The sequence below is a fragment of the Entelurus aequoreus genome, linkage group LG13, assembly GCF_033978785.1.
Source record: "Entelurus aequoreus isolate RoL-2023_Sb linkage group LG13, RoL_Eaeq_v1.1, whole genome shotgun sequence".
Classification (NCBI taxonomy): Eukaryota; Metazoa; Chordata; class Actinopteri; order Syngnathiformes; family Syngnathidae; genus Entelurus; species Entelurus aequoreus.
This window is the reverse complement of record NC_084743.1, coordinates 20,906,627-20,921,842: the sequence shown is the minus strand read 5'-3', so window position 1 is coordinate 20,921,842 and position 15,216 is coordinate 20,906,627. Positions and strand designations below refer to the sequence as shown.

The 15,216-nt window shown below is 38.7% G+C and overlaps 1 protein-coding gene across 1 annotated transcript in view; it reads left to right on the top strand.

Annotated features, from left to right (window-relative positions):
• The first annotated feature begins 314 nt into the window (after positions 1-314).
• The window catches only part of slc4a3 (solute carrier family 4 member 3), a 119,752-nt gene continuing 104,850 nt past the window's right edge, over positions 315-15,216 (top strand). The window contains exons 1-2 of the mRNA XM_062067564.1: positions 315-435; positions 14,343-14,642. Of these exons, the coding sequence (XP_061923548.1) occupies positions 14,589-14,642 (54 nt within the window). The 5' untranslated portion in view covers positions 315-435; positions 14,343-14,588. The remainder of the gene's footprint in view (positions 436-14,342; positions 14,643-15,216) is intronic.

Below are 15,216 nucleotides of genomic sequence, written 5' to 3'. Positions count from 1 at the left end.
CCCCCGGGCCGCACTTTGGACACCCCTGCTCTGACAGTTCCGATCGGATGAAAACTGTGGAGCGTGCCAAACTTTTGCGGCGGAATAATAAGAAAAAAATAGATACTTTTTTTTTTTTTTTTTTTTGCTGTAGAATCTTACATTGCGTGAATGGACACCATAACTGAAAACACTGAACCTCACCGTGCACGCTGGTATATCGACCCGATACCGGCACCACTTGTATCGATCTAGATGCTACTAGACGGAGCGACGAATCCGTGTAGTGTCCATGCGTGGACGTGTCACGTGGTCACGCCGAGCATCTTTTTTTTTTTTTTTTTTTTTGCACCAGCGCGTGCCCGCGAGGTACGACGGACGAGGACCGCGGCTGACGCGTCCCTAAAATTTTTTTTTTTTCCCGCTGCGGCTTCATTTCCCCTCCAAACATCTCAGGTATGACGGCAATTGTTGATTTTCTCTCTTTAAAAAAAAATAAAAAAATGCATGAGTATGCGCGGGCACGATGCTTGTTTTGCTTTCTATTTGCTTTAAGCACATGCACGAGCGGGGATGCATGATGACATGTATTTTTTTTTTTTTTTTTTTTTTTTTTTTTTTAAAGACGAAAAATAATATCGATCGGTCCTTGCTTTCAAGGTACGATGTTGTTTGTTTGCACGTCGTTGTGCAGCATGGCTTCTATAAGGCGGTGTCAGGTTGTGCCTTCACAACAGACACAATTAAGGCATTTCTTCCTAAAAATAATAACTGCATAACTCCTATTTGGAGCCTGGCCACCGAGCATGCGCCTCAAGTTCAAGTGCAAGCCGGAGGTGGTTGTAAGGTCACATAGTAATGACTCAGCATTATTTTTGCAGAAGTGATGCTGCCTTCATATTAGCTCGTTGTGCAGCATCATCCACGTCTGCAGTGCAAGTACAGCATGTCAAAAATATATATAATGTTTGCTATTAAGGTTGTCATCTACAGTGGCGTACAAACTGAACTACATGCATGCACAAAACATTGATACAACGGACTTTGATTAAAACAACGTGGCAAAATAATAAACCGAGACAACGTTTTGGGAAAACCAAGGATTTTGAAAAATATTGACACAATTGTCCTAGATGGTATAAATGGGTTGGCGTTGGGAATGTTGGAATCGGTTGAAAAATGTTGACGTAGTAAACGTTTGAATGGAAGATGGGTATTTCGGAATCCTGGAATTTCGGGAAAACCGGGAATTTTGGAAAATATTGATACTAGCACAATTGTCCTAAATTATATAAATGGGTTGGTGTTGGAAATTTTGGAATCGGTTGAAAAATGTTGACGTAGTAACCGTTTGAATGGAGGATGGGTATTTCGGAATCCTGGAATTTCGGGAAAACCGGGAATTTTGGAAAATATTGATACTAGCACAATTGTCCTAAATGATATAAATGGGTTGGTGTTGGAAATTTTGGAAATCGGTTGAAAAATGTTGACGTAGTAACCGTTTGAATGGAGGATGGGTATTTCGGAATCCTGGAATTTCGGGAAAACCGGGAATTTTGGAAAATATTGATACTAGCACAATTGTCCTAAATGATATAAATGGGTTGGTGTTGGAAATTTTGGAAATCGGTTGAAAAATGTTGACGTAGTAACCGTTTGAATGGAGGATGGGTATTTCGGAATCCTGAAATTTAGAAAAAAACGGGAATTTAGGAAAATATTGATACTAGCACAATTGTCCTAAATGATGTAAATGGGTTGGTGTTGGAAATTTTGGAATCTGTTGAAAAATGTTGACGTAGTAACCGTTTGAATGGAGGATGGGTATTTCGGAATCCTGGAATTTCGGGAAAACCGGGAATTTTGGAAAATATTGATACTAGCACAATTGTCCTAAATGATATAAATGGGTTGGTGTTGGAAATTTTGGAAATCGGTTGAAAAATGTTGACGTAGTAACCGTTTGAATGGAGGATGGGTATTTCGGAATCCTGAAATTTAGAAAAAAACGGGAATTTAGGAAAATATTGATACTAGCACAATTGTCCTAAATGATGTAAATGGGTTGGTGTTGGAAATTTTTGGAATCGGTTGAAAAATGTTGACCTAGTTATCGTGTGAATGGAGGATGGGTGTTTCGGAATCCTGGAATTTCGGGAAAACCGGGAATTTTGGAAAATATTGATACTAGCACAATTGTCCTAAATGATATAAATGGGTTGGTGTTGGACATTTTGGAATTGGTTGAAAAATGTTGACTCTGTAACCGTTTAAATGGAGGATGGGGGTTTCGGAATCCTGGAATTTAGGGAAAACCAGGAATTTAGGAAAATATTGATACTAGCACAATCGTCCTAAATGATGTAAATGGGTTGGTGTTGGACATTTTGGAATCTGTTGAAAAATGTTGACTCGGTAACCGTTTAAATGGAGGATGGGTATTTCGGAATCCTGGAATTTCGGGAAAACCGGGAATGTTGGAAAATTTTGACACAATTGTCCAAGAAAATATAAATGGGTTGGTGTTGGAAATTTTGGAGACGAGACAACGTTGATGTCCATTGATTGATTGATTTATTAAAACTTTTATTAGTAGATTGCACAGTACAGTACATATTCCGTACAATTGACCACTAAATGGTAACACCCGAATACGTTTTTCAACTTGTTTAAAGCTTTTTATGGCAAACACACAAAGTACGCAAACATGGAAAAACATGTTTTGCGGTCAATGTATTGGAAGAGTGTGAGGGTTTGGAAGGTCAAAATCGGGTTTTAAAATGGTGCAAAGTTTTGAGAATATAGGGCATTGTAGAACTATGAATACATCCATTCATTTTTATGGGAATTTTCTTGGAAATTTGGGGATTTTGGGAAAACCATGGATTTTGAAAAATATTGACACAATTGTCCTAGATGGTATAAATGGGTTGGCGTTGGGAATGTTGGAATCGGTTGAAAAATGTTGACGTAGTAAACGTTTGAATGGAAGATGGGTATTTCGGAATCCTGGAATTTCGGGAAAACCGGGAATTTTGGAAAATATTGATACTAGCACAATTGTCCTAAATGATATAAATGGGTTGGTGTTGGAAATTTTGGAATCGGTTGAAAAATGTTGACGTAGTAACCGTTTGAATGGAGGATGGGTATTTCGGAATCCTGGAATTTCGGGAAAACCGGGAATTTTGGAAAATATGGATACTAGCACAATTGTCCTAAATGATATAAATGGGTTGGTGTTGCAAATTTTGGAAATCGGTTGAAAAATGTTGACGTAGTAACCGTTTGAATGGAGGATGGGTATTTCGGAATCCTGGAATTTAGAAAAAAACGGGAATTTAAAAAAATATTGATACTACCACAATTGTCCTAAATTATATAAATGGGTTGGTGTTGGAAATTTTTGGAATCGGTTGAAAAATGTTGACCTAGTAATCGTTTGAATGGAGGATGGGTGTTTCGGAATCCTGGAATTTCGGGAAATTTTGTGTTCCGTTTTTGTTTGTACCTCTTTGGGTTTTGATAATTAAATCATGTTCCAACCTCACGCTTTCGTCCGGAGTCGTCTCGTCTGCATTTCGGGAGAACAAACCCCGCGGTGACAGAATGACGCCAGGCCGACTGACGAGGACAAAGCTACGAACAATGGGAGACCGGGCTTTCTGCTCCGCCGCTCCCAGTCTGTGGAACGCTCTCCCTGACCACCTGAGGGCACCACAGACTGTGGATGCTTTAAAAAAAGGCTTAAAAACCCTTTTTTTTTTTTAGATACATGCATACTAGTTGTAGCTATTTTTCTGTTCTAATTTTTATTTTTATTTATTTTTTATGTCTTTTTTAATTTTAATTTTTTTTAATACACTTTAGCACTTTGAGGTTGTTTGCTCAATGTAAAGTGCTTTTTACCAATAAAATATATTATTATTATTATTAATCAGAGACAGGTGAACATAATGAGCAACCATGGCAACCAAAACAAACTCATAGGTGCACAAACAGGAACTAAAGGAGTCCAAAACTAACAGAAAACACAAAACATGATCAGGACCACGGATCATGACAGTTAGCAGGGTGCAATTTGACCGCTCTGGTAAGCATACCTTGGGTAAATGATTCCACACCTGTATGCTACTTTTTAGCGGGAGTTTGTTTGTTGATATGTTCTCAGGAAGAGTTGCATCACTTGCACTTGGCTGGAAACTTAAAGGCCTACTGAAACCCACTAATACCGACCACGCAGTCTGATAGTTTATATATCAATGATGAAATCTTAACATTATAACACATGCCAATACGGCCGGGTTAACTTATAAAGTGACATTTTAAATTTGCCGCTAAACTTCCGGTTCGAAACGCCTCTGAGGATGACGTATGCGCGTGACGTAGACCGGCGAACACGGGTATGCCTTCCACATTGAAGCCAATACGAAAAAGCTCCGTTTTCATTTCATAATTCCACAGTATTCTGGACATCTGTGTTCGTGAATCTGTTTCAATCATGTTCATTGCATTATGGAGAAGGAAGCTGAGCAAGCAAAGAAGAAAGTTGTCGGTGCGAAATGGACGTATTTTTCGAACGTAGTCAGCCACAACAGTACACAGCCGGCGCTTCTTTGTTTACATTCCCGAAAGATGCAGTCAAGATGGAAGAACTCGGATAACAGAGACTCTAACCAGGAGGACTTTTGACTTCGGTACACAGACGCCTGTAGAGAACTGGGACAACACAGACTCTTACCAGGATTACTTTGATTTGGATGACAAAGACGCAGACGTGCTACTGTGAGTATGCAGCTTTGGCTTCTAAACATTTGATCGCTGGACTGTATGTGCGCAACTTTTTTTTGCGTATGTACGTAACTTTTTTAAAATATATAAGCTTTATGAACCTTGGGTTAGGTGAACGGTCTTTTGGGCTGAGTGATTGTGTGTGTTGATCAGGTGTTTGAATTGTATTGGCGTGTTCTATGGAGCTAGGAGCTAGCAGAGGAGCTAGGAGCTAGCGTAACAAACACACAGGTGTTTTTATGCAGGATTAATTTGTGGCATATTAAATATAAGCCTGGTTGTGTTGTGGCTGATAGAGTATATATATGTCTTGTGTTTATTTACTGTTGTAGTCATTCCCAGCTGAATATCAGGTCACCCCCGGCTCTCACAGCATCTTCCCTATCTGAATAGCTTCAACTCCCCACTAGTCCTTCACTTGCACTTTACTCATCCACAAATCTTTCATCCTCGCTCAAATTAATGGGGAAATTGTCGCTTTCTCGGTCCGAATCTCTCTCACTTCATGCGGCCATCATTGTAAACAATAGGGAACTTTGCGTATATGTTCAACTGACTACGTCACGCTACTTCCGGTAGGGGCAAGCCTTTTTTTTATCAGATACCAAAAGTTGCAATCTTTATCGTCGTTGTTCTATACTAAATCCTTTCAGCAAAAATATGGCAATATCGCGAAATGATCAAGTATGACACATAGAATAGATCTGCTATCCCCGTTTAAATAAAAAAAATTCATTTCAGTAGGCCTTTAGACAAACTTTGCAGCGCGCAGTCATTCGTTCCACGTCCGTTGCCGCAAAACCAAACCACGGACAACACCATTCTTTTCTTCGGAGCCAACGTCTCTCGTCTCACTCTCCTTTTGCGTTAGCCATGTTGTGTGTAAGAGGGAGGGCGAAAGTTAAACATTGATTTTTTTTAATTTAAATGGTCTGGAACCTCAAATTTATTGACACGATCGATTTATCGCCCAGGCTCGGCTGTAAACACAATATAAAATGTAATCAACATCAGTCTTATTAGATCATTTGCAAATGTGATAAGTCACTGCACAGCCCACTGATGCCTAATGGCCCAAGATTGCGTCTGCAATAACTGCTCTCTAACTGCTTCTCTCGCCGCCGTGTTTGCGTTGTAGCAGTTTATTTGTGCAGCCATTTGGCCATAAATGTCTCATTGGGAGCAAAAGCATAAACTGGATACATTTTGAGACAGATGTAAAGCCTTTTTTTGTGCACGGCAGCTCCAAACAGAGTGGGTCCCCTGGGATGCACAGTAGCTTTTTCTGTCCCTTGTATTCTCATGCGTTATGTCACCATAACAAAATAGTTTGCCCTGTCGAAGTTAGCCTTAGAGAGGAATAAGAATTGTAATTAGAAATGTCCGATAATATCGGCAGTCCGTTATTATCGGCCGATAAATGCTTTAAAATGTAATATCGGAAATTATCGGTATCGGTTTCAAAAAGTAAAATGTATGACTTTCTAAATGCCGCTGTGTACACGGACGTAGGGAGAAGTACAGAGTGCCAGTAAACCTTAAAGGCACTGCCTTTGCGTGCCGGCCCATTCACATAATACCTAAGGCTTTTCACACACACAAGTGAATGCAAAGCATACTTAGTCAACAGCCATACAGGTCACACTGAGGGCGGCCGTATAAACAACTTTAACACTGTTACAAATATGCGCCACACTGTGAACCCACACCAAACTAAGAATGACAAACACATTTCGGGAGAACATCCGCACCGTAACACAACATAAACACAACAGGACTAATACCCAGAACCCCTTGCAGCACTAACTCTTCCGGGACGCTACAATATACACCCCCCGCTACTCCCTACCCCCCACCTCAACCTCTTCATGCTCGCTCAGGGAGAGCATGTCCCAAATTCCAAGCTGCTGTTTTGAGGCATGTTAAAAAAAATAATGCACTTTGTGACTTCAATAATAAATATGGCAGTGCCATGTTGGCATTTTTTTCCATAACTTGAGTTGATTTATTTTGGAAAACCTTGTTACATTGTTTAATGCATCCAGCGGGGCATCACAACAAAATTAGGCATAATAATGTGGTAATTCCACGACTGTATATATCGGTTGATATCGGAATCGGTAATTAAGAGTTGGACAATATCGGAATATCGGATATCGGCAAAAAAGCCATTATCGGACATCTCTAATTGTAATTATGGTGGAACATCTCTAATGGAAGGTCCCAGAATGCGTCCTACTCGGAGTACTTTCGGAGTACTTTCAGAATCAGAATCAGAATCAGAAATACTTTAATAATCCCTGAGGGGAAATTAAGATTTTCAGCACAATCCCATTCAAGATCAGACAAACATTACAGGGAGACAGAACAGGATCGCTGACGGGCCCTTACAAAAAAGGTGAGAAACAGGTAAACGCTGGGGTGGAGGTGAGAAAAAAAAAATCAGTCTAAACCTGGGCCCCTGGATAGGGAGTCCAGATTGAGGCCATTGGGGGAAAAAACCTCAAAGCCATAACACACATAAACATGTGTGTAAGAGGGAAACATCGAAGAACACAAAGGACATTAAAGACATTAAAAGAGCAGAGCTGACGCAACCGGCCACTTCTAAAAACAGCTACAAAAGTAAAACAACAACAACAACAAAAACATATACACTGTGGTGGCCTCTGCGTTGTTCCACGCCATCGTATTCTGGGGTTGAGGGGAGCATGGCCAGAGACAGGAGCAGACCCAACAAAGCAACCAAGAGAGGAGCCGACTCCACCCTCGGCCGCCCACTAACTCTCGGCCAGTGTCCAGTCCGCATGGATGAGTGAGGATGCGTCTAAGGAGACCGAGGTGTCCGATACCTGCTCATTCAGCCAAGACACTGCGAAGCTTGTCCGTCCCGGCGCCGCTCAGCGCCAGCTCCGCAACCCTGACTCTTCATCCGCATCTCCTCCAGTCCCTCCAAACGGACTCTGGTGTGGCAGAGACCCAGCAGCTGGTCTCCGCAGGCCAAAAGGCTCCCGGGAGGCAGATCCAGAAGTTCACAAATAAAGTACCGCAGAAGTCACGAACGTTCTACCCCTTGTCGCACAAAAGGCAAAAAAAACAACCCCACATGAAAACAAGAGGGAAACATCAGAAAACACAAAAGGATGATACAAGAGCACAGAGCTCCTGTGCTCTTGTATCAACAATAACAATTGAATTAAATTAAATTTAAATACCAGGCAGTTTCTAAATAATGATACTATTATTTTGTGGATAACGTGGATGTATCAGTACCCTTTGATAGTACTTTGACCACCCAGAACAGCGTTTAGTTATATGACACAATCCAAACAACCTTCCCTAGTCATGGTGCAAAAAAAAAAAAGAAGCAACTAACATAAAGGTGAACACACGGTCACACATAACACAACCTGCTCACCCAACATTGTGGATATTATGAAAAACGTCCAAACCCAATAACATTTTTCAAAATTACATCCATTTAAATCCAAGAGAGTGCATGATGGGAAAAATGCAGCACTCCTCACTTATCCATGTTTGGGGGATTTTAGCCACTTGATATCTCTGACTGATTACACCACTTTAAGACGGTCGTCACGGAATAAATTAATAAAATAATAAATAAAATAAAATAAAATAAAATAAAATAAAATAAAATAAAATAAAATAATAAATAAATTAAATTAATCTTAAATACCAGGCAGTTTCTAAATAATGATACTGTTATTTAGTGGATGACGTGAATGCATCAGATCAATAACCCCTTGATAGTACTTTGAACACTCAGAACAGCGTTTACTTATATGACACAATCCAAACAACCTTCCCTAGTCATGGTGCAAAAAAAAAGAAGAAGCAACTAACATAAAGGTGAACACACGGTCACACATAACACAACCTGCTCACCCAACATTGTGGATATTATGAAAAACGTCCAAACCCAATAACATTTTTCAAAATTACATCCATTTAAATCCAAGAGAGTGCATGATGGGAAAAATGCAGCACTCCTCACTTATCCATGTTGGGGCATTTTAGCCACTTGATATCTCTGACTGATTACACCACTTTAAGACGGTCGTCACGGAATAAATTAATAAAATAATAAATAAAATAAAATAAAATAAAATAAAATAAAATAAAATAAAATAAAATAAAATAAAATAAAATAAAATAATAAAATAATAAATACATTAAATCAAATTAATCTTAACTACCAGGCAGTCTCTACATAATGATACTGTTATTTTGTGGACAACGTGAATGCATCAGATCAATAACCCTTTGATAGTACTTTGAACACCTAGAACAGCGTTTACTTATATGACACAATCCAAACAACCTTCCCTAGTCATGGTGCAAAAAAAAAGAAGAAGCAACTAACATAAAGGTGAAAACACGGTCACACATAACACAACCTGCTCACCCAACATTGTGGATATTATGAAAAACGTCCAAACCCAATAACATTTTGCAAAATTACATCCATTTAAATCCAAGAGAGTGCATGATGGGAAAAATGCAGCACTCCTCACTTATCCATGTTTTGGGCATTTTAGCTACTTGATATCTCTGACTGATTACAACACTATAAGACGGTCGTCACAGAATAAATTAATAAAATAATAAATAAAATATAGTAAAATACAATAAAATAAAATAATAAAATAATAAATAAATTAAATCAAATTAATCTTAAATACCAGGCAGTTTCTAAATAATGATACTGTTATTTTGTGGATAACGTGAATGCATCAGATCAATAACCTTTTGTTAGTACCTTGAACACCCAGAACAGCGTTTCATTATATGACACGATCCAAACAACCTTCCCTAGTCATGGTGCAAAAAAAAAAAAAAAAAAAGCAACTAACATAAAGGTGAACACACGGTCACACATAACACAACCTGCTCACCCAACATTGTGGATATTATGAAAAACGTCCAAACCCAATAACATTTTTCAAAATTACATCCATTTAAATCCAAGAGAGTGCATGATGGGAAAAATGCAGCACTCCTCACTTATCCATGTTTGGGGGATTTTAGCCACTTGATATCTCTGACTGATTTCACCACTTTAAGACGGTCGTCACGGAATAAATTAATAAAATAATAAATAAAATAAAATAAAATAAAATAAAATAAAATAAAATAAAATAATAAAATAAAATAAAATGAAATAAAATAAAATAAAATAAAATAAAATAATAAAATAATAAATAAATTATATCAAATTAATGTTAAATACCAGGCAGTTTCCAAATAATGATAATGTTATTTCGTGGACAACATGAATGCATCAGATCAATAACCCTTTGATAGTACTTTGAACGCCTAGAACAGCGTTTACTTATATGACACAATCCAAACAACCTTCCCTAGTCATGGTGCAAAAAAAAAAAAGAAGCAACTAACATAAAGGTGAACACACGGTCACACATAACACAACCTGCTCACCCAACATTGTGGATATTATGAAAAACGTCCAAACCCAATAACATTTTTCAAAATTACATCCATTTAAATCCAAGAGAGTGCATGATGGGAAAAATGCAGCACTCCTCACTTATCCATGTTTGGGGGATTTTAGCCACTTGATATCTCTGACTGATTACAACACTTTAAGACGGTCGTCACGGAATAAATTAATAAAATAATAAATAAAATAAAATAAAATAAAATAAAATAAAATAAAATAATAAAATAATAAATAAATTAAATCAAATTAATCTTAAATACCAGGCAGTTTCTAAATAATGATACTGTTATTTTGTGGATAATGTGAATGCATCAGATCAATAACCCTTTGATAGTTTTTTGAACACTCAGAACAGTGTTTACTTATATGACACAATCCAAACAACCTTTCCTAGTCATGGTACAAAAAAAAAAGAAGCAACTAACATAAAGGTGAACACACGGTCACACATAACACAACCTGCTCACCGAACATTGTGGATATTATGAAAAACGTCCAAACCCAAAAACATTTTTCAAAATTACATCCATTTAAATCCAAGAGAGTGCATGATGGGAAAAATGCAGCACTCCTCACTTATAATAATAATAATAATAATGGATTAGATTTATATAGCGCTTTTCTAGACACTCAAAGCGCTTCACAGAGAAGTGAGAACCCATCATTCATTTTTACAACTCATTCATTCATCATTCATTCTCCGGTGTGGGCGGCACCGGGGGCAAGGGTGAAGTGTCCTGCCCAAGGACACAACGGCAGTGATTTTTGGATGGTAAGAGGCGGGGAGCGAACCTGCAACCCTCAGGTTTCTGGCAAGGCCGCTCTACCCACTACGCCATGCCGCCCCCAAACTTATCCATGTTTTGGGCATTTTAGCCACTTGATATCTCTGACTGATTACAACACTTTAAGACGGTCGTCACGGAATAAATTAATAAAATAATAAATAAAATAAAATAATTAAATAAAATAATAAAATAAAATAAAATAAAAATAAAATAAAATAAAATAAAATAAAATAAAATAAAATAAAATAAAATAAAATAAAATAATAAATAAATTAAATCAAATTAATGTTAAATACCAGGCAGTTTCCAAATAATGATACTGTTACTTCGTGGATAACGTGAATGCATCAGATCAATAACCCTTTGATAGTACTTTGAACACCTAGAACAGCGTTTACTTATATGACACAATCCAAACAACCTTCCCTAGTCATGGTGCAAAAAAAAAGAAGAAGCAACTAACATAAAGATGAAAACACGGTCACACATAACACAACCTGCTCACCCAACATTGTGGATATTATGAAAAACGTCCAAACCCAATAACATTTTTCAAAATTACATCCATTTAAATCCAAGCGAGTGCATGATGGGAAAAATGCAGCACTCCTCACTTATCCATGTTTTGGGCATTTTAGCCACTTGATATCTCTGACTGATTACAACACTTTAAGAAGGTCATCACGGAAGTAAACAGGGTAGGGGTCAAACTTTCTAATACTCTTAATATCCAATTATATTAACTATACATTGTGGGGGGGCATGGCCTGCGGACCTGCAGCGAAGCGGGGGGTGTCAGGATCGGCTTCGAGATTAGTGACAGGTGCGTAGATGACACAGCCGTGAGTGTTTGTCTGATCAACTGTCACTCTGTTGAAGGCAGCAGTCGGGTAGGAGAGGTGGTGGTTGATGGTGGAGAACGAGCGAGAGACTTTAACATGGCTGAAAAACACAACGTATTGAAAAATAAATCATTGTTCACAAAGATGAACACGGCTGTCATGTCCGTCATTGGCGGTCCAGGGAACCCGGAGGAGCAAGACCTCCACATACTGTACATCTATTATAATAATTATATTTCCATCATGTTAATATAACACGTACATGTATTTTTAAATGTTTTTAGCCCAAGTCAAAAATGTTGCACCCCCCCTCCGCTTTCGAGAGTCGAACCACCGTCACGCAAGATGTTATGCAAGACTTCAGCTCAGTAAGCATGCAAAGGATCACCTTCAGTTTTGTGTGATGCTGCCAGAGAAAAGGTAGCTGTGATGAAAATGTGATAATAGGAAAATGTGATAATGACAATAAGTCCGTCACTCAGAAATGGAACTCAGTAAAATATGGCGAAAGCGACATCAACCGCGATCTGACAGTTAAAGAACGAAAAATAATGCTGATGGTCCACTTTACAAACCAGGGGTGCCCAATACGGGTTCTGCGGGTCCAAATCTGGACCGCTGAGTCATATAGTTTGTGTGGCTTCCCAAATTTTATACATGTGAAGTGAATTATATTTTTTTATATAGCGCTTTTTTTTCTCTAGTGACTCATATATATACTGACAACCCTACGCAGTCATTGATGGTGTTGCGTCACGACCAGTTCTTCCTCCAAGGGAATCTAAGTTACTGGTCGATCCCAAGTTCTTTTGGATGACATATAAGCTGAGTAAGAAGGATCACCAGGACAGAATAGGAATATCATCAAGTTTTACTGAAATTTCAGGAGAACACCCTAGACCAATACATTCATACCGGCTTCCCAAGTTGTTCGAACACTCATACGGAAGAGCCTCCTTCTTACACAGAAAGAAAGCCCCCACCTTTCAGGGAAGGAACACGGCTTCATTGTTCTACTGAAGATAAGATATAAGGGAGTACTCCGAGTCCTACATCCCAAAGCTTCAAAGTAACACACACAGTGTACTTTCGGACATAAGAATAAAAAATAGAAAGAGTACAAATGAAAAAACACTAGCTATTTCAAATATGACTATAAATAAAAAATAATTAACTCTTAAATATATATATATATATATATATATATATATATATATATATATATATATATATATATATATATATATATATATATATATATATATATATGCATTCTTCACAATGGCTAGCCAGTTTTATTTATTCAAGTCCTTGAAAAATAATAGCGGGGGGTGTATATTGTAGCGTCCCGGAAGAGTTAGTGCTGCAAGGGGTTCTGGGTATTTGTTCTGTTGTGTTTATGTTGTGTTACGGTGCGGATGTTCTCCCGAAATGTATTTGTCATTCTTGTTTGGTGTGGGTTCACAGTGTGGCGCATATTTGTAACAGTGTTAAAGTTGTTTATACGTCCCTCAGTGTGACCTGTATGGCTGTTGACTAAGTATGAATTGCGTTCACTTGTGTGTGTGTGAAAAGCCGTAGATATTATGTGATTGGGCCGGCACGCAAAGGCAGTACGCCCCCAATATTGCTGTCTGGGTGGAAATCGGGAGAAATTCGGGAGAATGGTTGCCCCGGGAGATTTTTTGGGAGGGGCACTGAAATTCAGGAGTCTCCCGGGAAAATCGGGAGGTTTGGCAAGTATGACTGGGAGACGCAACTGCTCTGTACTTCTCCCTACGTCCGTGTACCACTCTGTACAGCAGCGTTTTAAAAAGTCATAAATTTTACTTTTTTAAACTGATACCGATCATTTCCGATATTACATTTTAAAGCATTTATCGGCCGATAATATCAGGCAGTCCGATATTATCGGACATCTCTACTGGTAATACCACACCACCTTAGCCGTGCTCACCCTTTAGAGCACAGCTGTGACTTACAGGCACTAAACCTGCAGAAAATAGTTCCTAAGTTTCTCAATGTTTCACATTTTGCACTACTTTATTAAGCATTTCTTACATATTATATACTTATTTTTGCACCATCAGCTTATTGTTAGGAGTTAAATGTAATTTTAGAATTTTGTTAACATTGAGTGTTTCCATGGTTGTGTTGACATTTCCTTTCTTTTCTGCCTTGATAGCTGAAGGTTATAATCACTGAAAGGTTACATTTGAAATTAACATATTTTCCCCCTTTGGTAGGTCATAAAAAATATCAATAAATATCGATATCGACCAAAATAAAACACTTTTTAACCATATTGCCCAGCTCTAGTGGTCACAAATACTTTTACAGTAGGTTTGTACTAAGTTATTTTACATTTTACTTTAGCAAGCATTCATCCTGATTTGGAGATTTTCTCTATGAAAGCTAATAAATGCTGGATGTTCTCTTTTTTTCACCAATTTATAGGTTATGCATCCCAAAAGCATCCCCGGATCTCCCGCCGTGAAAGAAAAGGGCTGACCTCCGTCATCCCTCTGGTTCCCAGTTCGCCTCTCCACCTGAGCCCACTCGTCTCGGCCACACTTCCATTCTGCTTCGTGGGCCACGCTCGACCCACCACCGCCCCTCCCCCCCTGCATCAGGAGCCGTCTTCATCCGGGCCCCAGAGCCTTGTCAAAGCCAATCACGCCCCCTGGCTGAGGGCCAAACCCAATGGCTACAGGTGGTCATGTCCCTGAGATAGACGTTCTGATCAACCTGCATCAGGTAAGAAGATTTATTTTCATCTTACTTGGGATCATTGGAAAAGATGCAACATACCCTAAGAACCACTGCATATTTTTTACTGATTGTTTTTGAGCGGTGCATGCCTACATACTGTAGGAATATTCACTATGCTATCTTTTTTTATCTGTATTTTATGTTCATTTTATTGCTAGAAGATGTCAGGTTCAAACACTGATGACATCTATTAAACAAGACAGGAAGCAAGGAATTAAACAGAGACAGAATTCAATTTGGCTCAATTGAGGAGAGACGTCTGGACTGTACTCTTTGTACAGTCTCACCACGCCCTGACGTAAGGTTGTACGCTTCCTCTTTTATTTGGACTTTCCCTGATTACATGGCAACAGCTGTTTCTAAGGGACGGGGGTCGTAAACAGCCATCACTTTTGATTAAAACAGTTCAAAGACACAGTTGAAAGAAACGGTGCCTTGAAGGAGGTCAGGTCCTGCTTCCCCTTCGCTTTGTAGATCTCGGGTCAAGACAAAATCTTCCTGTGGATTACAATACATAAAAGAAACCGAACCCCTCCTGTCTCCTCCCATCGTACACGGT